This window comes from Dermacentor silvarum, chromosome 5, assembly GCF_013339745.2.
Source record: "Dermacentor silvarum isolate Dsil-2018 chromosome 5, BIME_Dsil_1.4, whole genome shotgun sequence".
NCBI classification, from domain to species: domain Eukaryota; kingdom Metazoa; phylum Arthropoda; class Arachnida; order Ixodida; family Ixodidae; genus Dermacentor; species Dermacentor silvarum.
Window position 1 is genome coordinate 153,301,221 of NC_051158.1, and position 25,358 is coordinate 153,326,578.

The following is a 25,358-nucleotide window of genomic DNA, read 5'->3' on the forward strand; positions in this document are numbered from 1 at the left end:
TCAAAAAGTTTGTGTTCTTCGGGCCTAAATTTGTCTCCTGAACGCACACGGCTAGGGGACAGAACCGATTTAAAATATCCTTTACGTCACCTAAGTTAGGTATTAGTCCACGACAGTTCCAGTGAACAATAAAAGCCATTTTATCGAGTAGCTGTTAGCATCCTAATACTTTCTGATATGTTAAAAACGTGGGATAGGTGACGGAAAATCTGTTTTTACTGTAGGAAATATTTAGTCACGTGCCCTTCCCAGGGGCAGCGACTGGCTGGCGACCTGCCTTCCCTCTGCCAGTGGGCAAAGGAGGGTGTTTCGGGGTAGGCGTCCCCGATGTACTGGGTGTTGTGTCCATTGCTTCCTCAGAAAGCCTGGACACAGAAGGCACTCGTTCAAGCTGGGTGCCTGAAGGTGTCGTGCTCTTTGGCGGTACACTGTCCGTAGGGTCACGTACCGCAGGGACAGCAGGTGCCGCAGTGGCAGCAGGTGCCGCAGTGGACTCTACAAGAGAACCCATTTGGGGCACCTTGGTCGGCTTTGGGGCCCTCGCTTCGACAGCAGGGGCCTTTTGAGCGGCCTGTGGCTGCTCGCGGGGGGCGAGGGGCAAGGCCAGATCAGCGAAGCTGTACTGACAGCCTGTAGACACCAGACGCCACTCCGCCCCCCGACGAGCTGCGTCCGCACAGCGTGTGCCTGAAAACAGTGCATGTTTTCGGCGCGCTTTCGGAAAAGTTAGATTTTCTTTTACTTTAAGCTGGATGATTTCTTTCTCTTTTTTGAAAGTTTCGCAGGATCGCGAGTACGCCGCGTGGGCACCGCTGCAGTTGAGACATTTCATGACTGTTTTGTCGCAGTTCTCACATGGATGATCATGTTCTGGGCATTTTGCACACGTAAATTTTCCTCGGAAGGACTGTGAGCCATGCCCGTACCGCTGACATTTGAAACATCTTCTCGGATTCGGGACATAAGCTCGCACGGGACAACTGATGTATGCCACATTTACTCTGTCTGGTAGACTGCTGCGGTTTAATGTGATCACTATGTGCTTAGTGTTGATCTCTTCTGTTGCTCTTCGGATGGTGATTCTTCGAACAGTGCTGACACCTTGGCTTCGGAGATTTTCTAGGATGTCTGCGTCTGTTTCGTTCATCAATTGCTTTTCGGAGATCACCCCTTGTACGCAATTAAGAGTACGGTGTGGTGTGATTGTCACGCTCTGCTCGGCAATTTCTTTTTGTTTTTGAAGTTCTTCGCTTTGCGCTTTTGTTTGGACTTCAATCAATAGGTCTTTTGCCTGGTACTCCTTGCCAATTGATCTTTCTAGGGACTTCGCGATCTTAAAGACCAATTTCGATGTAATGGGTTCTTTGTCATTTTCTGAGTGAATAACTAGGAACTTTGGAAAGGTTTCAAAAACTTTTTCTTTGCTTAGGACTTCGGTGCGGCCTCTTTTCAGAGACCGATCATTTTTCTTTGGGTTTGAAAATGCCATACGTCATGTATAGACTGAGGGTTCCCGATATGTCGACTGAGGTTCACCCTCATACTCTCAGCAGGGTCCCGGAGCTTCCAGCCTGATAGCCACGCAAGAGCCCACCGGCCGGGGTTTGACCAAGATCCCGACCGCCACCGTTTGCGGTTTCTAACCCTTCACCTTACAACCTATAGACACGGTACGGGTAACAGCCTTGGTATGGGGGCTCGGGGTTCGTGGTAACGCCACACACCAACACCTTGATGACTCAAGGTGCCCCTGCGGGGGGTATATTTGGTGTCGAGACCCCTGCAGTGCCACGTGTGCACCACGGAGCCCCTCGTGTTCGATGCTGCCCAAGCAAGCATTTCACTTCATTTTCAGTGCAAAAGGAGCACCGAGTGTGCCACAGATGGGCTGCCCGGCTGACACAGTAGCGGATTTTTTCACTGCGAGTGCTCCCCAACTACAGCCTGATGCCCGGATCGCACATAGAGCGCCCGAACGCTGCAATTTGCAGAACGACACTACGCAGGCCGGGGCAGTCTCTGTCAATATAACCTTCATCAAGGTCGACAGGGCCTATCGGAATGATAATGTGACGCAGACAGAGGGAACGGCAGCAAAAGCAGCATTGCGCAAACTTGCCTTGACCCTCCAGATTTATTAATATTTGACAGGTGGCATGTGATGCCGAACCGGACAATGAAATGGTGCTGACGGCACCTGCTTTTTATCATCTGCACAAGCTACGTGCGGAGTGGTGATCAAGTCACGTGATGCATGGTCCTTTCATCTGTCACGCAGATTGACCTTATATCTCACCTGCTATAACGTTGGGATAGCCCTTCTGTGTTTTGGAAAGAGCCAGAAAGCAAAACTTTCTATGCAATAAATAAAATATTACTGTAAAACACAGGTCCACTATTAAACTGAGAACCTCACCGGTATACAGTCCAACTGAACGTCATTATTCACGCAAGCAGGTCATTCAAGCACGTCATCTGCCTCACCCAAAGCGTCCCTCCAGGCGGTTGACAAAGCACTGGACCCTGAGGAAAGCATGCTTGTCCAGTGGCAGGAACTGCACCCCTTGGAACACGTCCAACAGGTCGGCATGCTGGACACGCAGCCGGGGAATTTGCTGTGGGACAAACGAAGAACAGTTAGGGTCAAGACACCACTACAACAATACGATCTAACCCTTTGACTGTGACGCACATTGGGCGCTCCCACTCACAGTAAGATATTTCTGGCATTCAAGAACCGTAACTTGTCAGCTCGGCTTATACAGACAAGAGATATTTGTGTAAAGCTGCATCAGTAAATTACCGCTCTGCAATAATAATAATAATTTAAAAAAAAGAAAGCCACTTTTAATGTGAGAAGCCTGGTAAGCCAGATTATATACAAAACAGAAACATGAGTGGCAAAACAGTCGTTAAAAGTTCTCACACCAGCTCGCCATAATGTTGATGATTATGGGAAGCATCTACTTGGGCATAGTTAATTTTTTTTTCAGCAAAAATGAACCACATCGTGAAGAAGCCAGAAGAATGAACTTGACAAGTTTTGGGGTAACTGCGTGTGCCACAATTGCCCAAATTACAGATAATGCACTGAAATCCCAAGATTCCACACTGACGTACCATAACATTCAGCGTAAAATTCGAAAAGTGCAAGTTTGGCAATGAATAAATTAAAGTAACGCAAGAAATAAAAACGCACACAAGACAGGAAGCAGCAAAAGCACTCTACTGTTCCTGAAGTTTTGCCTTCAGTTCCTCTCCTAGAAATCAATGTCTTACTGCCAAATTTACGAAAATGCATTTTTGAAATAAGTACTTCATCAGTCTAAACTGATTTAATGTTCCTTTGAGTTCATTTTAAATTCTGCACATTCTTCTAAATGACTGAGCACAACTCACCCAATCGAGGAAATCTTTTAGCGTGCCCTTTTTGGGGGGATCAGCAAGCACCTCCGACAGTGAGCCTCCAAACATCTGACAAAAAGAAAAAAAATTTTAAAGCAGAAAGAAGTAACCTCGTCAGCTAGAAAATGTTGCATCAGGTGTGATGGAGAACTATGAAAACTGACAAAGTTATAAGATTCAACAAAGGCACTTTTATTGCAGTGGTTTTTCAACAAGTGGTTGCTACTGCACTTTACAGTCACTTGACAGCTACTGTGCCCTCATATGGACAATCATTATGCGGCCTCTCATCTGACTGTTGAAAATTTGGTTATATACCAGAGGGCAGCGTCACTTTATAATTTCGATAGGTGCTGTCGACCCGGACAAACCAAGTACCGACAGAGATGGCACCGGCCTATGCGGCGTCATTGTCCGAATTGCAGCACTCGGGTGCTGTGTGTGCGATGTCGCATCGAGCTGACGTCTGGGAGTGCTCGCAGTGACAAAGTTCGCTTTTTCGTCAGCCGAGACGGCCTGACCGTGACGCAATCGGCGCTCCATTTGTGTCGAAAACTAGGTGAAACGCTTGCTAGGCCAACATTGAGCATGAGGGGTTTCGCCGCACATGCGACACATGGCTCTGTACGGGCCTCCATATCGAATATTCGAAAAATCGAATACAGTTAAACCTGGATATAACGAAATTGACAAATTTCCGAGAAACTTCGTTATAAAGAGGATTTCATTATATGCAGGTTTGGCACGAAAATTCGAAAAATAAACGTTTACCGTATTTACTCGATTCTAACGCGCCCTCAATTGTAATGCGCACCTGTTTTCTGTTTTCGTCGAAGCACTCATCCTCGGAATGTCACACCAGGTACCAGATACGTGGACGCATGTCGTTTCGCACAAGCGCGAGGCATCGGAAACGAAGAGCGAGCGTCACGATGGCGTCGTAGCGTCGTATAGTGTTACAGTAGAACCTTGCTGTTACGTTCCCGGGGGCTGCGTTTTCCCGGCTGTTACGTTGTTTTCGACCGGTCCCGGCACAGCGCCCTTAGAACTCAATGCATTGGTAACCCCGCTGTTGCGTCGCAACTGTGGGACCGTTCCCGCATCATATGTTGCGAAATGCCACCCCGCGCCGGCCCGAGCGGCCATTTTGACTTTTCATGTCGCTTGGCTTGGTGGCTTGACGATGGCATTGGCCGCCCAAAGTGCCGGGGGCGACAACTATGACGTATTTCGGTTTCCGCCAGCAAAAGTATGGCCCTTGAGATCCGTATTTGCTATATAAAGATGGTGTCCATGACGCGTTGTGGCCCTAAAATTGGTTTTGGCTCATACATATTCTGTATATAAGGGTACGACGGCCACGCTAGCGGCAAAAAATGCGCGCGTAGCGAGCGGCAAGTTGCCGCGCGTCAGCGCCTTGCTGTGAGGCTGCCGCGAGGCCACCGTGGCACGCGCGTCTCGCCGCGCGGCAGCGCGATAAGATCTCCCGCGTTCTTCGAACGGGCGAGCAACACCGCGAGCGCTTGTTGTTTTATGCGAGAGACGACGATCGTCGATTGAAAACCTGGCGCAGACCGGCGGCGTTCCGGTTGTGATGGCTCCGTGACGTCACGCTCGTCGCTCTTGATTGGTTCTTCATCTCGCGGCACGCGGCATTTGCCGCAGAAACCATTTCGCGCGGCACGTCGCAAGACCCCCGATTCCTGCCGCTTTTGCCGCGCGTGGCATGACGCGTTGCCGCGCGTTTCTGACGCGCGTTTTTGCTGCGTGTTTTTGCTGCGTGTTTTTGCCGCTAGCGTGGCCGTACCCTAAAGTCCAAGGGCGATAACGCAGTCGCCGCGCGCCGTATGCTGTATGTGCGAGTGAAAACGTGCGAGGGGAGCCGACGACCGCGTCTAAATCTCGCGCGCGCAAGAAAAGCAGGGAAGAAGCGCGCCTTCTTCTGTTGCGCTCGAGGCACCGGCGAAAGAGAGAGGGGGGAGGGATAGCGGGGCAGCGCGCGGTCGCGCAGGCCGTATCTTGAAAGCGATCTGCGTTGGCGCAGAGTCTAGCAGTGTAGGTGTGTCGGCAGCTCGTAGCTTTGTGCTGTGTGTCCTCGGCGCTCAGTTCGCGTTGAAGCGATAGACAACAGCACGAAGGTCACTTCGCTCGCTTCTCCAGCTGCGCTTCCACACGCCGCCAGCGTTTTACAGCGTGTGCCACAGCGTGTACCAGCGCGTCGGCAACATCAGCTGGAAAAGGAGAGAGTGCCGGCTTGGCAGGCTAGGCCAGCTGCAGCAAGCAGCAGGTTCAGATATGAATGAAGGGAGGGGGAAAGGTCACGCCCGCGGCGGCAAGATCGGGGCGGCAAGATGCAGGGCCGCCTCGCACACGCACGCGCACGTGCGCTCGCTTCGCATTCCATCGCGGCGGAGAAGGTGGTTCCGGTTGCTGCTCGCGCAAAAATGACAATTTGGGGCGAAATCTCTAGGTGGTCGGAGGGGGAAATTCGTTATATCGAGGGGATCTCCCGCTGCCACTTTGTTACGTAGAGGTCTCAAATACATGTGCTTCTATGGAGTAACGGCGGGGAATCGAAAAACTTCGTTATATCCAGGAATTCGTTATATGGAGGTTCGTTATAAGCAGGTTTAACTGTAGTAGATATTCGATTTGCGAATCGAATTATTCGAGCACTCACTATTCGATTTGATTGAGTAGTATTCGAGTATTTGCACACTTCTAATTTTGAATCAACTCCTCCCACAGTAAAGTTGTCTCTCTTGTGCCCGTTGTCAGAACATGGCTACTAGAAATTCAAAGGTGCATCCCATTATTTCCACCTCCTCAGCACATGAGTGCGTCTGGCTGTAGTAAATCGTGTAAGTGTTGGTGCATTATGCCGTGCGTATTGTTCATGTCAGCTTAACTTTCTGGTGATATGGGGCTTAATTTGAATTTCAACCACCAACTTAAAAGCTAAGCAGAAACACTAAAATTATCAAGGCACTTTGACAACTATAGTTGTTTGACTTCGTGCCAGTGTTCATTTTCACCGAATTTTCATTGTTATTGATTCGTTGCTCGGCACAATACGTGCCTGCACTTTGAACAAGGTTGCCAATTCAACAGTGAGGGAGCCACATCTGATAAGATCACATGCAGCTTGAAAATGATACTGTGCACTCCCGAATGTACATGAGCATTGGCAATTGATCTAGAATGTACGATAAGACATGCAAATAGTTGACAGACTCAACCTGCCAGATTAGATTTTATAGCTGACAACCTTGCTTGTCGCTATCGGGATATGAGTGTTGCTGGTCTTTCTGGGCCCATTTTCATCAAATAGAGTTAAATTTTCAACTCGCACTTTTTGCAATGTTTTGCTTTTTCATATTCATTACAACGTGACAACAATAAAAGCCACAGGCTCAGCGAATATTAGGTACCATTTCTGCAATAGAATCCATGTTGCAACTACCATTGCAACCTGTTCAGAGTTTCATTTCTTTTCCTTGCAGATTCACATTTGCAGAATTGGAAAATCACTTGAAGATTGAGGTGACTGCTTCACACAAATCAGTGAAATTCATTATGATACTAGTTATGAGTCATGTCAAACTCTGTCATAATTCTTTTAGGAACAATGATACCCACCTGGAACATCTTGTAGACCCCCTCGAGGATCGCCTGGTACACATGGTCCTGGATGTCATCAGAAAGGTGTTCTACGTATAGCTGGTTATTGCGCGTCTTTTGCTGCGTTGGTAGGCCTATCGTCTGGAAGGAGAAAGGCAGCATTCAGTATCAAATGTGACCACAACACTCTTCATTCAGTCATTCTGTGACTCTGTAGGAATTATCAGTGAAGCGTACATAATTAACAACATGCATTCAGGCACTTATGATGGCAGCATGCAGCACAAAACAGGTACACACAAACACAACAGAAGCGAACGCAAGACACAGCAAGAACTGTCAAACACAGCTTCTAGTACGTACTTCAATCAGGACACAGGTTGCACTGCAGCACATTGAAATAGATAAGCATGTGGATAGTATGGCAAACCCCACCAGTACGATCGTTAAATATGTGTTCTTAAACTTCTTTAGGAGATGTCACATGCAATTCTTGACAAAAATTGGCATGCATATTAGTCTTGCAAGTCGTGAGAGCCATCATCATTCAAGGTGTCAGTTTGGTTTGCATGGTGAACTACTTGCATTGGGTGAGCAGACGTGCCAGCAGGATATGACTGGATCTTTTTGCTGGCGATTGTTTTTCAGTCAATTATCACTATTCAGTCAATTATCACTGCTGTACAGCGTCCCGCATTTTTAGCTGTATCGGGCGAGCATTCATCATGCATCATTTTAGCACCTTTAAGCGGCGATAATCTGCGAGACCGGCAGAAGTACTCTAAAGTGCACTAAACACTCTCCTGTGCAAGAGTCGTCTAATGCGATGTTCCCTTCAGGATGACGTATACGACCATATTACAGTAGAACCCCACTGATACGTTTTTCACGAGACGGTAAAAAACAAAAAACGTAAGAGTCGGAATGCAAAAGCCGAGAAACGGGAAAAATTGAGAAATGAGAGTAGTGGTGAACTGCACATAATTTTATTTGAATTCTTACGTTAAAAAAAAAAAAGTCGCAGTTTCGCCAGGAAGCAGAAGCATCGATTGCGATAGCAAATTAGTAGACAGCTATACAAAGTAAGGATACTAGTTTTATTGTCTATGTAAACTTGTAAACATTCGCTTATTAACTATACTAACAAGCACAGTGTGAGCGCGCACAGGCAAACATGAATAAATCACACTCGATGAGCATGTACACTCGCTATCAAAACGCTGGCATGAGGAAGCGCCGCAGCAGCACCGAGCTATGTGACCTTTGTGATGTCTATCGCTTCAATGCAAACTGAGCACTGAGAACACACAGCACGCACAAAGCTACGAGCTGCTGACGCACCTACAGTGCCTAGACTCTGCCCCTATTGCAGATCGCTTTCAAGATATGGCCCGCGCCTCCCCCCGTGCATCGCTGGCGACAGAAGAAGCACACTTCTGCCCCGCCTTCCTGCTTCGTGCATGCGAGATTGAGCCGCAATCGTCGGCTGACCTTCGCACGCCTTCACGCGCAGATACAGCATACAGTGCGTGGTGACAGCATTATCGTCCTTGGACTTTATACGGAAGAGTTATGCGGCAAAAAGAATTTTAGGGCCTCAACGCATCATAGACACCATCTTTAGATAGCAAATACGGATCTCTAAGGCCATGCTTTTGCTAGTGGAAACCAAAAATGCATCATAGGTGTTGCCCCCGGCACTTTGGGAGGCCAATCCCATCTTCCAGCCACCAAGCCATTCTTACTGGGGTTTTACGTGCCAAAACCAGTTCTGATTATGAGGCACGCCGTAGTGGAGGGCTCCGGATTAATTTTGATCACCTGGGGTTCTTTAACATGCACTACAATGCAAGCACACGGGCGTTTTTGCATTTCGCCTCCATCAAAATGCTGTCGGGATTCGATCCGGCGACCTCGTGCTCACCAGCGCAACGCCTTAGCTGGCTGAACCGCCGCGGCGGGTAAGCCACCAAGTCAAGTGACATGGAAAGTCAACATGGCTGCCCGAGCCGGCAGTTCGCAACGCATGATGTGGAAACGGTCCCACAGTTGCGACGCAACAGCGGGCTTCCCAATGCATTGGGTCCTATGGGAGCTATGCCGGGGACTGGCCGAAAACGACGTAGCACTCAGGAACGTAACAGCGGGGTTCTACTGTATAGTGTTCTTGCGCAATATAGCTAAAAATGCGGGAGGCTGTACATTCTTGAATGTGCATGAGCACTTGCGCTTATTCTTGAAAGTCTGGCGATACATATATAAATAGCCAACGGAGTTGACCCAGGAGTTCTGATTCGACAACCAAAGACTGTGCTGGATGCTATCAATGTGATTTGAGTTTCTCATTTTTTTGGGCACCAGTTCGGAAAATACGAACGATACTCTTAGATCACGTGTTTGTTCTTTCACCGTGCCTACAGTTTGACAACAGATGGATGCATATTAGGAGCATCCTCTTTGAAACAGGGCAGCAGTGGATGCCACCTAGCTCTATACTTTCTTCTGCACCTATAGGTTGCGTATAGATTCATGTATGCCATCAATTGATTTTGAAAGAAATTCATTGCCCTAAAATCTATTGATTATGTTCTCTACTTTTGCGCTGCCAGTACTTCAGTACTCTTTAACTATTCTTTACTGCAGATTCATTACGGTTCGGTTTACTATCCCTGCCTTGGGCAGGGTAGCTATGTCCTCACTGACCTCTGGACAGTTACTGTGACACGCTAACAAAATATTCCCTATGATTTCTCCATTATTTTCGCACACTATACAAGTGCACGTAACTGGGAAATTTTCTTCTACAGTACTAGTAAGAGCTGCCAGCGCCAGCAAGTGGGTCATACAGAATATCACTGATCTCCCATCGCTCTTTTTGGTCTCGAGCAAGCCGGCTGTGTAGAAGCCTCTGCAGCCACTTTTCTCAAGAGCACATAAACATCTGTCTCTCGTCACGGCATACACTGCCCCCACAACAAATGGGTAATCAGAAACCCATTCTTTACCCAGTACGTTCCCTAAGAGACATCCCTCTGTAATGTTATGCACAGAAAGCTAGCCTGATATAAGTGTTACTTGCAGAGCCAAGTGCTTTTAGTTTATACTTTGTTATTGTCGATGGCAAGTAAAAAGTTTACTAGTTGTGTACATGTCAGAAAAAATGGAGCGAAAGTGTAAATCAATGCAGCTGGAGGGGGACGCACCATGACCATCCAGAAGTTTTCCTCGGGTTGCAGGAAAAACTGCCGAGTCTTCTGGGTGTGCAGCACTTCGCAGGGTTTGGAAGGGGAAAAGGTCCTGGCGGGTGAAAGAAAAACTGTTACCACCAATGGCCCACATGTGCATTCATGTTGGACAGCTAATAAGATATTGCACAGAGAAAGCATTTTCCCATTTGCTTTGTTCAATAACTCATTTGGCACGAGTGTTTATCTGGTCTACTTGGCAGAGAAGAAAATTCCTCAGCATACGCAAGCCTGGTAGCCACAGCAATAAGTTCAGCAAACCGAGTCGATAAGTGTTGCTACCTGTGGGAAGAGTATATAAACTGCCCTCTTCTGTGCTATTTTGTATAACAGGCCACAAATTAAGCATGTTAAGATGATTTTTCACTTTATTCATGGTACATTACAAAAAACAAGAAGCAAGTGAGATAAACTCTACACAGATTGAAACACCCCAGTTCTTTCAGCTAGCATTTCAGGATGTGTCTGCACTTTCCTGCTTGAACATCACGCAACTGTTAAGTGCACCATGTTTAACACACGGGAAAAGAAAAATAAGATTGAAAATCTTGTTGATCATTGTTACTCACTACGAACATTTGGGTACAGATTTTATGCTGCTGTTCACCCTTTCAAGCAACACCACGAAGGAATATTTCTTTATTGCCACCAGAAATCACTGTGGCCTACGTCATGCTTTGCATATTACTGCTGTAGCCACACTAGCACCACATAACATTTCTTTGCAGCATTGACACAAACAAGATAGACTGGCTGCCACAGGACATACACATGACACCTGTTGGCAATTTTGAGCACTAGGCACAGCCCACGTGACAGCAGAACATCGTAGCCACTGAGCCACTTTAGTGTGTAACCGGAACATAATGAAAGTGAACAACCAAGTGTTTTGCATCACTTACTGTGTAAAGTTCACAAGTGCCTCACAGAGGCCAACATTACGTAATTTCACATCTTGTTCCGCATCCTCAGGGTAGTAATAAATTATCTTCTTGTGCTCCTGCAAGATGATAGAAAACACCAATGTAGAGGGTGTACATGAAAAGTAAGTAAATAGATAACTACAATAGAGAAGAAGGCTTAAACCTGTAATGCCCAAGCATTGTTCCAAATCAAGAAGAAAACTGTTTCACCTTTATTTACAGCCATGAAGCCATATTACTGGTCATTTGTACAAAAATAAGTATGGTAATGCTAACTAAGTAAAAAGCTAAATTAGTAGTAAATATTTAACGAGTAATTGGCTTTCTAAACTACTCACAACTGAAGCATTGCTCCAGCACATCAAAAATGCAACAATAGGCTACGATTTAAGCTACCCAAGCTTAAATCTGAATCTTTAGGTATGAAACTCAATGTATCATAAATGATATCCTGGGCATCACAAGTTTAAGAGCAAAGTTGTAAGCTGGAAGCAAGTACATTAATTCTTAAGTGTGTGCCGACTTAGACTTCGCTTTATTTTTTACCTTTTTAAGATTTTCTATTTCTGACTGGATGAAAATTTCACATTCAGAGTGAGAAATATGCGCACCTTTCATTTGGCGTGATGAGCTACATTACAGCTATTAATGATTCTCTAGGTTACGAAATGTTTGCTACATGCAGAGAGAGAAAAAAACTCGAAAATAAGTCTTACCAGACTTATTTTCGCAAGATTGGCCCAGATAAAGACTTGTACAGTTAGCATCAAAAGTTTATAGACTGCAGGACCTGAGAAAAGGCTGAACATCCTGCATCCTCAGCACACAGCCTGATATTAACATCAACACAGTTTTAAACAGTTTTAATGGTCGCAGGCACAAAGTGCTCAACTTTCTCATGGAACCCATGCCCTGTAAACTTGTGATGCCGACTGTACATTTTGCAGTTATTTGGACCTAGCCATCGTGACAATGTACTTAAGCTTACATTAAACTACAACACCAAGTTAGTTTATGTCACGAAGTATTTTTAGCACTCGATTTGCATTCATTTGGAAGGAAATGTGGTTATTAGTCAGAAAACGATAGGCAAAGTTTTACTTTGCGAAGTTAATGCCCAAATATGTGAAACCACAGATTTCAATGTACTTTCACTTGGCCAGGCTTAACATTGCTCACAAAGGATTAGCAAAACTCACTACATTGAGTCTCTGGTTGCTTTAAAACAACAGTGCAATGCCTGTTTATCAACAAATTATTTGATAGTCCTGTGCAGAAACTGTCAAAATCTTGTAATGTCATCAGGAGATGGGACAGTAAACAACAAGCATGTCTCATTTTTGCACCTTTTTTGACTTGCCAAGGCTAAACTGATATTTGGGGCAAGAAATATGAGTGGTTTATCAATTAATCTTAAAGATTTTCTTTATTCTGTGGCACATGAGATAGGGTGCATCACTGCATTGTAGCGGACCTTTCTATCCCAAATACCCGAACACCACCCTTCACATGTGAAAAAAACTTTCGAATAAGCACTGAAGTTTATTCAGCACAGTATTTTTTTCCCACAACACAAATTGCTAACACACTTTTCACTGTCATATACAATAACGCGATTGGCAAGATGACACAAGAATGGCCCGTTAACTTGCCTGCTGTGGGCCAGCCAAGCCAAGCAGCTGGCCAAAATGTGCATGAGCGCCTGTCTATACAATGTGTTTTTTCAAGTTGCTGTTACCGAGTGCGATATTTTTGCAACCAGAATACATATTCTGAGCAGCAAGTGCACAAATATTCACTTTTGATGTAACCAATGTTGTGTCAGATCTTGCATTTTGAGTTTCGTTCAGCAACTGAATGCTGACTGAAATAAAATGCGGCCGACCTAATCTTGGATTTACTTAATTATATTAGGTTTGACTGTAATTTTTGCTTGTGTGCTTGCCTCATTGTGCACACTGGCATGTGCTAAGGGCACCTACTGTACGAGAGGCGAGATGTCGAATAAATTATTATGTAAAGTTGGTGTATTCTCCACCTTCACATCAATCAGATCTCTCAGATATGGAGAAACCGGAGCTCGACAGCAGCCCAAAAGCTGACCAGCATGCCTCTGTGGTGGGGCTAGCGCGATAGTTCAACTGAACGTCTTGGCTTTTCCCGACTTCCCGAGGATCAGTGAGAGTACTCCCATGCGGCCATTGGTGCCATCATGAGCAGACACTGCAGGTAGACAACTTTTCCATAGCCAGACGTATACGTGGTGCACATTGCGGGTAAGCCTGAATTCTACAAGATTGCGTTAAACATGAACAATTTACCGCCTGTAGCACAGATCAGTTAGGGACAACACACCCCATTTATCTACAACCTTACATCACACACCGCTGATGAGTGGGAATTTGAAAAAAAGAACCGATTTCATATGCATTAAATTACAGTATGTAAATCTCATTTACAATAGTTCACATTGTTTATTGGTTCTGTGTTTCCGCTTCAGCTTCCCTTCCTTGTTGCAATAAAATTAATTTTACCACACTATTCAAGCTGTCTTAACTATCTCGTTCGTCATTTCCCACAAATGTCTCCTTAGCGTCCTATGCTTTCAGACCTCATTCTGTATACTCACTTGCATATGGCTCTTCTATATGCCCTCAGTCATGTGGCTTTGATGTGTAGGAAGCCTTCACTGCTATGTGTGCAATCACTAGGCGTTCAGTAATCAGTGGGTCAATTCCACAGCTTATCAAGCAGCATTGTTCATACTGATTTTAATTTATAGGACTTCAAAGGCCACAGCCATGGCTTGGCTATGAAGCATGCCTATGAGGGAAGCTCTGGATTAATTGTGACTGCCTGGGGTTTCTTAGAAGGAACCTGTCGGGGGATGCTTAAGATCTTGCATTAACCACATCATAAAGTTAAAGCTGAGCTTACACGTGACACGGATGACACAATTTCTTGTCAGCTGAGGTCGTGGTATGCATAAAACAGTGCAAACTGTAATCCCTACTCCAGTGGAGATTTCCTGGGTGCGCTACTGCCCTACTCTTACCGCGTTGAAAGGCACTTGTAAAATTATTTTGTGTAGATTTTTTAGCAACATTCCTCCAGTACCGACGCTATTAAAGCGAGTCTTTCCTAGCGAAACACACAGCACGCAAGGCGTACGTTTCGCATATTTCGACTGTCAGCTTGGTTTGTTCTTGTGACAAACGTCAGATATCTTTTAAGAGGATAACGCTAGCAGTCCTACTCCTAGCCAACGTTTCTTTTTAGGGGCGAAGCTCCTTAGGGTGTGGGTCTGTCCCTCCTCTGTAGTAGTAGTCGTCGTAGTAGGTAGCCACGTCTACTTTTATGAGAAAAAAAAATTCCGAGAGTTGTGGCCGTAGCGGAATCGAACCAGGGACCCCTCGCTTCTGAACGCGTGGCGCTAACCACTACGCCACGAAGCGCACATGGACAGACGCACCTAGATGGCAATAAATACCGAACATTAACGAAAGACTGCGCGTTTCTAACGCGTTTGTGCTAGCGCGTTACGGCCCGTGCAAGAAGCTGCTGTAAGACGCTGTGGCCTCTTCGCCTTACCCCCCCCCCCTTTATTCATAAACGCTCCTCGACTTGAACTTCACTTGCCACCGCCTTCGGCAGCGCGTTCGAAACGCGTTGAAGGCGGTGGCAAGTCAAGTTCAAGTCGAGGAGCGTTTATGAATACGGGGGTTATACTCTCTCAGCAGTCATGTGATGGCGTCGGCAATCGCGGTGCACGTTCCGGCATGTGTAAACGGCTGCGTAAGACGCTGTGGCCTCTCCCCCTTACTAGAGAGTACTGCACGTTTCTAACGCGTTTGTGCTAGCGTCCCCTTAAGCGGCAGATGGTGCAATTATAATGAAGGGCGCTGTTATAAAATAGGAATGACGTCACCTATGGCGCGTGTCATTGGTGGAAGTCAATCGTTCGATTTAGTGCGGCGAGACTGGGCGAATTACACGGAAGATTCACGGTTTACCGATGATTCCCTCCGGAGCTTCGCCCACTCATCATCATTCACCCCGTGGATATGCGGTGTTTTTTTTCCGCCGCAGCAGGCGAAAGCACTGAATCCATTCACATTCGTGCTCTCGCGGAGCGGACGTATTAACATCTGTCGCAAATGGTTGAGCTAAGCGAACCGTTCTCTTCTTCAGTGAACATGAACTGCAGCCATCGAACGTCGACGCTTCGGGCTAATTATTGGCGGACCATCGCTCTCCAGTCAGCGCCTGTTAATTCCACGGCAACAAAACAAACAGCGAGGAGCTTCACGCTGTATTGGAGGCCAGCACTGAAACACCGTGACAAGCATACTAATGGACCCAAGCCCGAAGGGTGCTATTTCATCGAGAACCCTTGCCTACTTTTCCCACTCTTTCAGACGAAAACCTCGACGGAGCATGACGCTGTCACAAAAGTTACTTTGAAACGAACGCGGCTCGCGAGCGGTCGCGCCCGTGTTGACATGCGCGGGTAGGTGCGACGACTGAAGGTCAGTGGTTGTTACCTCGTCCTCCCGCTTGCCGTACGTGGGGTTGTAGACGAAGAAGTTGTGCAGGTACACCTGCGTCTTGGCTGCCATGCCGAGGGAGCAGCACCACCTTCGGTGCAGCGATAAGCGGCGCCCAGTTGTGACATTTAATCGGAGTTTGACGGGCCTCCGAGCGCGCAGCGGATCATCCTAGACGATTACGGCAAGGAAGCTGCCATGTTGGCCGCGCACTGCAGCCGACGCAAGACGAGTCGAGTCATTCGTTGTGGCTAGAGTAGGCTAGAGTTAGGGTGGCTAGTACACTCTAGCCACCCTACTAGAGTGTACTAGAATTGTAGTTGTGGCCGCTGTGAGCTGGCCTCTAATAGTTTGCTCGTTCGTATCTAACCGTGTAAACAAAATAAATGCTTAAATTATTAGAGAAAGTACTATTTGTTAAGGTGTAAAATGAAAATTTTTACAAATTTATAAAAGTTATGTTTTCGAAAGTCATCACATAAGGCCAGCACTAACTAGCTACTTCAATGTAACTGCGCATGCAGGGCATCCACGTCTTTACGTCTCACTGCGTGTTGATCCCTCTATCTGTTTGTTTCTCGCTGTGCTTTTCAGCAAGCAGTCTGCTGCGTATCTTGTCCTCTTGTCCTGCGAAGCCCGAGAAGTTTGGTGAAACTGTGTGCGTCGTGTGGGCTTCTCTGCGTCGTCGTCATCCCCCAAACGTACCAACATGACGCAAATGGAGCGTGCCTCGGAGATAATTCTCCTCGCCGGCAATTCGCACGTGGATTTGGCGCAGAAGATCGCGGAGTAAGTTCATCCAGGCCAGCAACTTCCCTCGCCTGTGTTGTTTCGCACTCGGCTCGCTTGCAGCCCAACGCGCAGTGCTTGACCGGTTCGCATTTCATTCGAATGCAGCTCAAGCTTAATGTTAATGCATTTCGATAGTGCCTTGTGCGTGTCTCAGTGCGAGTCCGGACTTCGTCTTTCAGTTTCTCGGAAGGTCAAGCCGTACGATGCGATAAAGAGGCGCATCATGTCGCCCCGGTGTCTGAGGAGACGACGTGGTCTGATAAGGCGCTTATCGATTTGTCTGGCGGCGCACCGTGTTTTTCGCGTGGTAGACACGCGGCGTTTTTTACCTTCTGTGCCTTAATTACCTGCGAGGTAACCGCTACTGTTAGACACGCTTTTAGTAGCTCCCCTACGAGCCTTTTGTTGCGACGTGGTCGCGCAGTCGGATATAATGAGCTTTTCACTTTGTCTGACGGTGCAACATGTTTATCGCGCGCCGTGGACCTTCTGACAACCCTGCGGGCAGCAAGTGCTCGGTTTGAAAACTCGTTAATTCGCTGTCCAGCCCTTAGCAAGTCGAAATAAAGCTGTGTTGTAGTGCTTACTTTAGTGTACGTACATTACCACGTCTTGATTTCTGCTTCTCGGCGTGTTACCGTCATCATTAAGTCATTTAGATGACTTCGGTAGCTGCGTAGTTCTTCCTCGGTGTTATAACACGCAGTGTCCACCTTTATGACTTTAGAGTTTGTAGCGCTGAACAGGTGTAAACCGATGAAAAACAAGCAGACACGCGAGCTCTAGCAGTGTTAGTAGTGCAAGCTTGCTTGGAACATTTTTCACTGGCTCGTAGTGCAGCACAAATGTTAACGGAAACAAGCGGACAATAGGCCACATTTTGCACTTCAGGTGCGCGTGTATTTATTCATGCCACTACGGCATACACTGCTGTAGTGCAACCCCTGAGTGCTGATTCCAGATTACTCTACATGTGGTTGTCAATGAGAGAGAACTGAAGAGGCAGAGGATTAGATGGCATGATGAGGCGGAGAGATATTAAAGTATGGAATGTGAGTTGGCAGACACATGATTTATCTGATAGGGCTTTGTTGCAATCCAAATGGTTTTTGTAATAGATCCTTCACAGTATCGGATGACATCTACTTTGAAGAATTCAATATGATATTGCAGCACACACACAACAAATAAGGATTCAAGGCAAGGGTAACACACAAACACTTTCCCTTGTGTCCTAATTTGTTGTGTGTGTACTGCAATATCGTAATGAATAGCTACCAACTCGGCCAACTTTCAGTATATTTGCAATACTTTGAAGAAATTTCAGTATGTGTATATGAGTGGAGCGTTCATGTATGGATCGTATAATAAACGCTGGAAAGACATGTGAACGACCAGTAGCTATGGTCGTCGCACTACTGAGCTCCAGATAGCTGGGCTGCTATAACGTAAAACTTTTCCAATCTCCCGACGTAAAATTTACATAACCACCAACACAAGCATTGGGCGGTGACTCACAGCGTTGTTTGAACCCAATTAAACGCTCTCCTCGTTTATAGGAGGTCCCTTTTGTTTTCTTCCAAAGTTAATAGAATTGCCTACTTTGACAAGTTCTTCTTGTCTGATTGGCTGACAAGAGGCAAGGAACACGCACATGTGGAGAGGGTTCTAGTGCGGCTGAGCAAGCGCAGTGAAAGTAAATAACCGGATGAGCAGGGTAGTGCCGGCGTCTGCGATTGGCCCTCTCCCCCTTCTTGGCTTGCGGTGGCTCGTTGAAAATCGCGGTGCCATGCAATGGAAGGATAAAAATTGCACCTAATACAAATCCTCAGCGAAGAAGAGTTGGCAGAGGGATCTCGTATGCATTGCGTCCTAACGGCTCGACGTCATACTGCCACAAGTAGTTTTATTGAACGCTAATAAATCCAGTCTGCCAAGGAGCTCCGAGTAGCCAGTGCCAGAGCAATCGGTGGTCAGCCTGGCTATCTTGAAAAAAAAAAATAATCTCAGTTTTGTTCGGCACATTAATGCATCGTTAGTGTGTACAGGTTCAGTTTTTGCGGTTCTGTGATGTCACGTGACATACAGGCTAAGTGGGTACCACCTGAAAACCTTTAACCAATAGCGGAGGGCTAATGGCAAAAAGACCGTAGAATGGGAAATAATTATTTTTCTTTTTCTTCGATCTATTTATGCATAATCAGTGTGTACATGTCATAGCAGATGTGGAGTTCTCGCGGTTTTCTTAATGTCGCATAACAGACAGGCCAAGTGGGGGTGGGCCAAAATTTCTTTCATGAATCATGGAGGGCTGATTGTAGAAATGGAATAGAAACATTTGGAATAGCTCTACGTTATAGTGCCCCTGGTTTGATCCCAACCGTGGCGGCCGCATTTCACTGAGCGCAAAATGCGAAAAACACTAGTGTATTTAGATTTTGGTGCATGTTAATGATACTAGTTGGTCCAAATGATTATGGAGTCTACCAACTATGGCATGCCTCATAAGGTCCGTTTGATTCGCCTGCACCACTGTGAACCAGTTCATGGCGGGGCACGAGAATTTGAGGAATTGTACAGCTCGATTTCAGTGGTGCAGCCACAATGCGACACTCGAAACGAATGCTGAGGAGCAGATGTGGTGCAGGCCTTGTGTTCTGTCCACATGATGTGGTGCGCCGTCCTCGTAAGTTTGACAGGTGCTGAACCACAGGTATAGTCGGTTTCTGAGTTCGACACATCCCATGTTGCAAAGACACAACAGATCACGACAGTAGGGATTGAACGGCGCTTATGCCCGTGCAGTGTTGTCTGCTGTAATGCACATTCATGCCTGAACGTGTGCTGGCACCGTCAGTAGAGGGAGCATGCAGAGAAATCGCGAACCATCCCTGCACCTCTTGAAATGAATGGCGGAGTGCAGCACCTTGTGAACAGGTGAAGTTGGTGCAGTAAAGTTGCAATAGAGGCAAGCATAATCAACAGCCATTGAATCTGATTGTACAGGTCAAGTCTGTTTCCACTTGTCACCATATTGTCACGAGCCTCGAGGAGTAGCCCGGAAGGTTTAATAAACGTAGAGCAGCTGGCTCTTGGAAGACGCGACCGTCGGGGCTGGCTCGAGCAGAGAAGGGGCGCGCGGTCTTCTTTCTTCTCTTGGGCTCGACCCCCTCTTGCCCTCGACCCACTACCTACAGGTGGCAATATCCCCCCTTACGAACAAAAGCATCGCCTCGATGCTAAAAAAAAGAATAAGTGTAGAAGACAAAGAAGAAGAAGGCAGGCAAAGCGAAAGTACACACAAAAAAAGTAGCCGTCACGCCGGCACAGTCAATGAACGAAGAAGCAATCTCCCAAAGATAAATGAAAAGTAGAAACAAAGAAGGGAATGAGAGAAAAAAAATGAAAACAAAATAAAGTTACGGACGCGCAATGTACGGCTTCATGCGCACAACATGAACTATGTCTGAGGTCGGTTGTCTTTGTGTCCTATTCCGCGTCTGCGATGTTGTGTCCGGAACAACTTCGTAGTTTACATCACTGACGCGGCGGAGCACTTTATACGGACCGAAATACCGGCTCAGCAGCTTTTCACAGAGGCCACGACGGCGAACGGGGGTCCACACCCAAACTTGGTCCCCGGGGTTGTAGGACACGTCCCTGTGGCGGATGTTGTAGCGTCGTGCGTCTGCCTGCTGCTGCTGGCCGATATGCAGCCGCGCGAGTTGCCGAGCTTCCTCAGCACGCTCTGCAAATTCCTCGGCGTCAGTTGTAAATAGGTCAGCGTCTTGACACGGCAGCATAGCGTCCAGCATCGTCTGGACTTCGCGACCGTAGAGAAGGCGAAAGGGCGTGAAGCGCGTCGTCTCTTGCACGGCGGTGCTATACGCGAAGGTCACGTAAGGCAAGATCCGATCCCAAGTTTTATGTTGAACGTCGATGTACATTGCGAGCATGTCTGTTACCGTCTTATTCAGTCGCTCTGTAAGTCCGTTGGTCTGCGGATGGTACGCGGTCGTCTTGCGATGCCTGGTGTTGCTCAATTCAAAAACTTCGTCCATAAGCTGCGCTGTGAATGCTGTCCCTCTGTCGGTTATTACAGTGGAGGGAGTACCGTGACGCAAGACGATGTGGCTCATGAAGAATTGCGCTACCTCTGAGGCCGTGGCTCGTGGGATCGCCTGCGTCTCAGCATAGCGTGTTAAATAATCAGTCGCGACGATCACCCATTTGTTACCGTCGGCCGAGTGAGGAAACGGTCCGACAATGTCCATGCCGACTTGGTCGAAAGGCGTGTGAGGTGCTTCAATTGGCTGAAGTAAGCCAGCCGGTTTAACGGATGGTGTCTTGCGGCGCTGGCATTCACGACAGCCTTTAACGTACTGTTTGACGCTTGCCGAAAGCCCAGGCCAATAGTACATTTCGCTTACTCTAGCGAGTGTTCGCAAAAAGCCTAAATGACCAGATGTCGGTTCGTCATGGCAAGCGAAGAGGATGTCGTCGCGCATGTCCCTTGGAACCACCAGGAGGTAAGCACGGCTGGTCGAACGAGCATTCTTCTTATAAAGCACGTTGTCTCGCAGACAGAAGGACGTCAGCGAGCGGGACAGATGGCGTGGTATGGTTGTGTCGCGGCCCTCTAAATGATCGATGATCGGTCTAATCTCAGCGTCGTCACGCTGCCGTCTGCTCAAGTCCGACGAACTAATGGCGCCCAGGAAGCCGTCATCATCCTCTGTTTCCTGACTGGCAGGATCAATGGGTGCGCGGGACAGCGTGTCAGCGTCTTCATGCTTACGGCCAGACTTATAAACGATGGTGATGTCAAATTCCTGTAGCCGTAAGCTCCACCGTGCCAGTCGTCCTGAAGGGTCGCGCATGCTTGCCAGCCAACAGAGGGCATGGTGGTCCGTCACTACTTTGAAGGGACGACCATAGAGATAGGGGCGAAACTTGATGATCGCCCACACGACCGCGAGGCACTCTTTCTCCGTAGTCGAACAATTCGCCTCGGCACGGGACAGGGAGCGGCTGGCATACGCTATAACTCTTCTTGAAGCTGAACGAGCACTGCGCCAAGGCCAATGCTGCTAGCATCGGTATGCACCTCAGTATCAGCATCATCGTCAAAATGTGCAAGAACGGGTGCTGACTGCAGGCGCTGTCGTAATTCAGCAAAAGCCGCCTGTTGCTCGTTATGCCACACAAATGGCGTATCGTCCCTTGTAAGGCGTGTCAGGGGTTCCGCTATCTTCGAAAAGCCTTTAATAAACCGGCGATAGTAGGCGCACAAACCCAGGAAGCGCCGGACGGCCTTCTTATCGGCAGGAGCTGGAAACGCGGCCACAGCGGCAAGCTTGTCTGGATCGGGTCGGACCCCTTTGGCGCTTACTACATGCCTGAGGAACTTGAGCTCTGCGTAACCAAAGTGGCACTTTTCGGGCTTAAGTGTGAGGTCTGCCGATCGGATGGCTTCTAGCACACTCCGTAGGCGGTGAAGATGCTGCTCGAACGTTTCGGAGAAGATGACCACATCATCCAGGTACACAAGACAGGCCTGCCACTTCAGTCCAGTAAGGACAGTGTCCATCATTCGTTGGAAAGTAGCCGGGGCTGAACACAAGCCAAAAGGAAGCACTCAAAATTCATAGAGCCCATCTGGAGTCACAAAGGCTGTTTTCTCTCGGTCGCGTTCGTCTACCTAGATTTGCCAGTACCCGCTTTTTAAATCGAGAGAAGAAAAATAGTGGGCACGCCGTAGTCTATCTAACGAGTCGTCGATACGCGGCAGCGGGTACACGTCCTTTTTAGTCGCGTTGTTGAGCTTGCGGTAGTCGACACAGAAGCGTAGCGTTCCGTCTTTCTTTTTGACAAGAACGACCGGAGACGACCACGGGCTGTTGGAAGGTTCGATGACGCCATCGTCAAGCATCTCCCGGACTTGCGTACGTATGGCTTCGCGTTCTTTTGCCGACACGCGGTAAGGCTGCTGGTGTATCGGGCGTGCGTCTTCGTACGTGATGATCCTGTGTTTAGTGATGGAAGTCTAGCGTACCTTGGAAGAATGTGCGAAGCATGTCCTGAATTCAAGCAAGAGCTTGCGCAGTGCTGTCTGGCTATCGGTGGACAGTTCAGAATTGATGTCGAGATGGCCCAGAGACGTGTCTGCTGTCTCCACTACTTCTGACGTGAAACAGTTGTTAACGTTTGCTACTGCGTCTGCAAATGCTAATGAAGTGCCGCAGAACAGGTGTCGGTGCTCGTAGCTAAAGTTGGTGACAAGCAATTGCGAATGACCAGCACGAAGCTGTATAACACTTCGAGCCACGCAAACACCTTGCTTCAGTAGGTGTTCCAAGTTGCTTTCGGCCACCGCTTCGCCATCGCGTAAGCCACAGCATGTGACGTCGATGAGGACACTGGCTCATGGAGGAAGCGTTACACTGTCTGCCGAAACACGGAGTACGTCGTCGCGCCGTTGGCCGTCTTGCACGTCGACTGCTCGTTCGGAAGAGAAAGTGATACGACGCTCTTGCAGATCGATAATCGTGCCGTACTCCTGCAGGAAGTCAACCCCAAGAATAACGTCGCGGGAGCATTCGCGTAAGACAAGGCAGCTCGCTACAAATGTTGATCCTTGAATCTCAACTCTAGTCGTGCAGGCGCCCAGTGGAGTAACGACGTGGCCGCCAGCCGTCCGAATCTGCGAGTTATGCCAGGGCGTGATAACTTTCTTCAGCTGCGTTGCTATTTTCCCGCTTAGAATCGTGTAGTCTGCGCCGGTGTCCACTAAAGCACTAACGGCATAACCGTCAATAGTCACTGGTATATCGAGCAAAAGCCGGTCGTCCCGTTCAGCTGCAGGTGATGTCGGATCGGTAGGTTTCCGTAACTGCGTCCGTCGGAGGTCTTCAGCGCTTCGACCGTCAGCGACCTCGCCCCCAAAGATCGCCTCAGTTAGTTTTCCCGGCGGGGACTGGTCGACCGCTCGGGAGAATACCGCTGGGGCGGAGGTGAAAATCGTCTCGGAGACGGCGATCGCGACTGCCGCCTGGCAGGCGGTGGCAAGCGCTGCTGAGAGAGGTAGTCCTCAATGTCCCGGGGTCGCTGGCCGTATCGGGGCGGCGGCGAGTATGCGGAAAAGCCGCGAATCCCAAGGCGCCGGTATGGGCACTGGCGGTACAGGTGGTCAGCTTCACCGCAGTGGAAGCACAGAGGCCGATGATCGGGTGTGCGCCAAACATCCGACTTCCGAGGGGGCGGGCGTCTGTCGTCGACGTGGTGAACCGCTCGCTCCGAATGGTGGGCAAATGGAGCGGCATGAACAACGGGCGGCGGGGTGTACCCAGCGTCGTAGTACGGTATCGGCTGTGCCGACTGAACTGACACCGTAGGAACAGCACGAACGAACAGCGGCGAAGAGGAAGCAGGGCGCTTCAGGGCTTCCGCGTAGGTCGCACGGGGGTATTCAGGAGGTACTGGCGCGACGTTAGCAGGAGGCAAGGTGTCACGAAGGGCCTGGTGCAGTTCGTCCTTTATAATGCTTGCTATGGAGCTTACCGTAGGTTGCGGTGTAACAGCGGCCTTTTGCAACTCTTCACGCACTACAGAGCGGATGAGTTCTCGCAGAGAGTGACCGTTGCTTCCTATGGCCGCGAAAATGTCAGCAGTAGACATGCTGTTCGCTTGCCGCTCATATAGGTTCGAGCGGTGCAGAAGCATTTTTTCCATGGTCACGGCTTCGGACAAGAACTCCGCGACCGTCTTCGGAGGGCTCCGTACGAGGCCAGCGAAGAGTTGCTCCTTGACCCCGCGCATCAGATGACGTAACTTCTTCTCCTCCGTCATCCTTGGATCCGCTCGTCGGAAGAGGCGCGTCATGTCTTCGACGTACGTGGTCACAGTTTCGTTTGGCAACTGGACGCGGGCTTGAATCGCTCGTTCCGCTCGTTCGTGGCGATCGGCACTGGTGTAGGTCTCCAAGAGCTGCCGACAAAACTCGCGCCACGACGTCAGTTGCTCCTCGCGGTTCTGAAACCACGTACGCGCGCCATCCTCCAGGTAGAAGTAGACGTGTCGGAGTTTTTCCGTTTCGTTCCATTCGTTCACGGAGGCCACGCGCTCGTATTCGACCATCCAGTCTTCGATGTCTTTGAACACTGTGCCGTGAAACGTCTTCGGGATCCGTGGGCTCTCAAGTGTGTACCGGTTCGACATCGTGCTTCCCGTACTGGTTGGGGTGGTTTGAAGGGAAGCGCTGGTCATACCGGTTGATGTGGTGGGAACTGTAGCGTTGACGACTGCTGGAGACAGTCCCCTGATCCTGCGGCTGGCCCGATGCACGGGAGTGTCGACAGGCACTGGATTCATAGCGCGGATCCTTGGAGGGTTCTGCAACATCCGTGAAGATGCTTACCCAGCACCTCCACCAGTTTGTCACGAGCCTCGAGGAGTAGCCCGGAAGGTTTAATAAACGTAGAGCAGCTGGCTCTTGGAAGACGCGACCGTCGGGGCTGGCTCGAGCAGAGAAGGGGCGCGCGGTCTTCTTTCTTCTCTTGAGCTCGACCCACTCTTGCCCTCGACCCACTACCTACAGGTGGCAATATGTTCGATAGCATTCACTATAGTGCTTGTATAGATTTTGAAATTGTAAGAGTATTCGCTTGTGACATACAGTCTGGTTGGACATGCCACTCTTGCTGTAGGATGGGCAATAAGGTTAAAATTTCGGATTCAGTGAAGCACATCTTGTCCAGAGTGGCAGCGGCGATAATTCTGTGAAAGCGGTCACCAACAGAAAGCAAAGCAGCACGTCAACATGCCCA

General features: G+C 48.4%; 2 protein-coding genes across 3 annotated transcripts in view; one reads left to right on the forward strand and one right to left on the reverse strand.

Moving 5' to 3' along the window:
* The window catches only part of LOC119453804 (vacuolar fusion protein CCZ1 homolog), a 58,739-nt gene extending 42,775 nt beyond the window's left edge, over window positions 1-15,964 (reverse strand). Inside the window, exons 1-6 of the mRNA XM_037715849.2 lie at window positions 15,739-15,964; window positions 11,174-11,271; window positions 10,230-10,323; window positions 7,045-7,167; window positions 3,400-3,474; window positions 2,485-2,615 (exon numbers count right to left, since the gene is read on the reverse strand). Coding sequence (XP_037571777.1) covers window positions 2,485-2,615; window positions 3,400-3,474; window positions 7,045-7,167; window positions 10,230-10,323; window positions 11,174-11,271; window positions 15,739-15,813 — 596 coding nt within the window. The 5' untranslated portion in view covers window positions 15,814-15,964. The remainder of the gene's footprint in view (window positions 1-2,484; window positions 2,616-3,399; window positions 3,475-7,044; window positions 7,168-10,229; window positions 10,324-11,173; window positions 11,272-15,738) is intronic.
* Window positions 15,965-16,316: 352 nt separating this feature from the next.
* LOC119453806 (phosphoribosyl pyrophosphate synthase-associated protein 2-like) overlaps window positions 16,317-25,358 on the forward strand; it is a 74,405-nt gene continuing 65,363 nt past the window's right edge. The window contains exon 1 of one of the 2 annotated variants that reach the window (XM_037715851.2): window positions 16,317-16,530. In XM_037715851.2, coding sequence (XP_037571779.1) covers window positions 16,451-16,530 — 80 coding nt within the window. In that variant the 5' untranslated portion in view covers window positions 16,317-16,450. The remainder of the gene's footprint in view (window positions 16,531-25,358) is intronic. The other variant, XM_037715852.2, reaches the window with a different exon arrangement.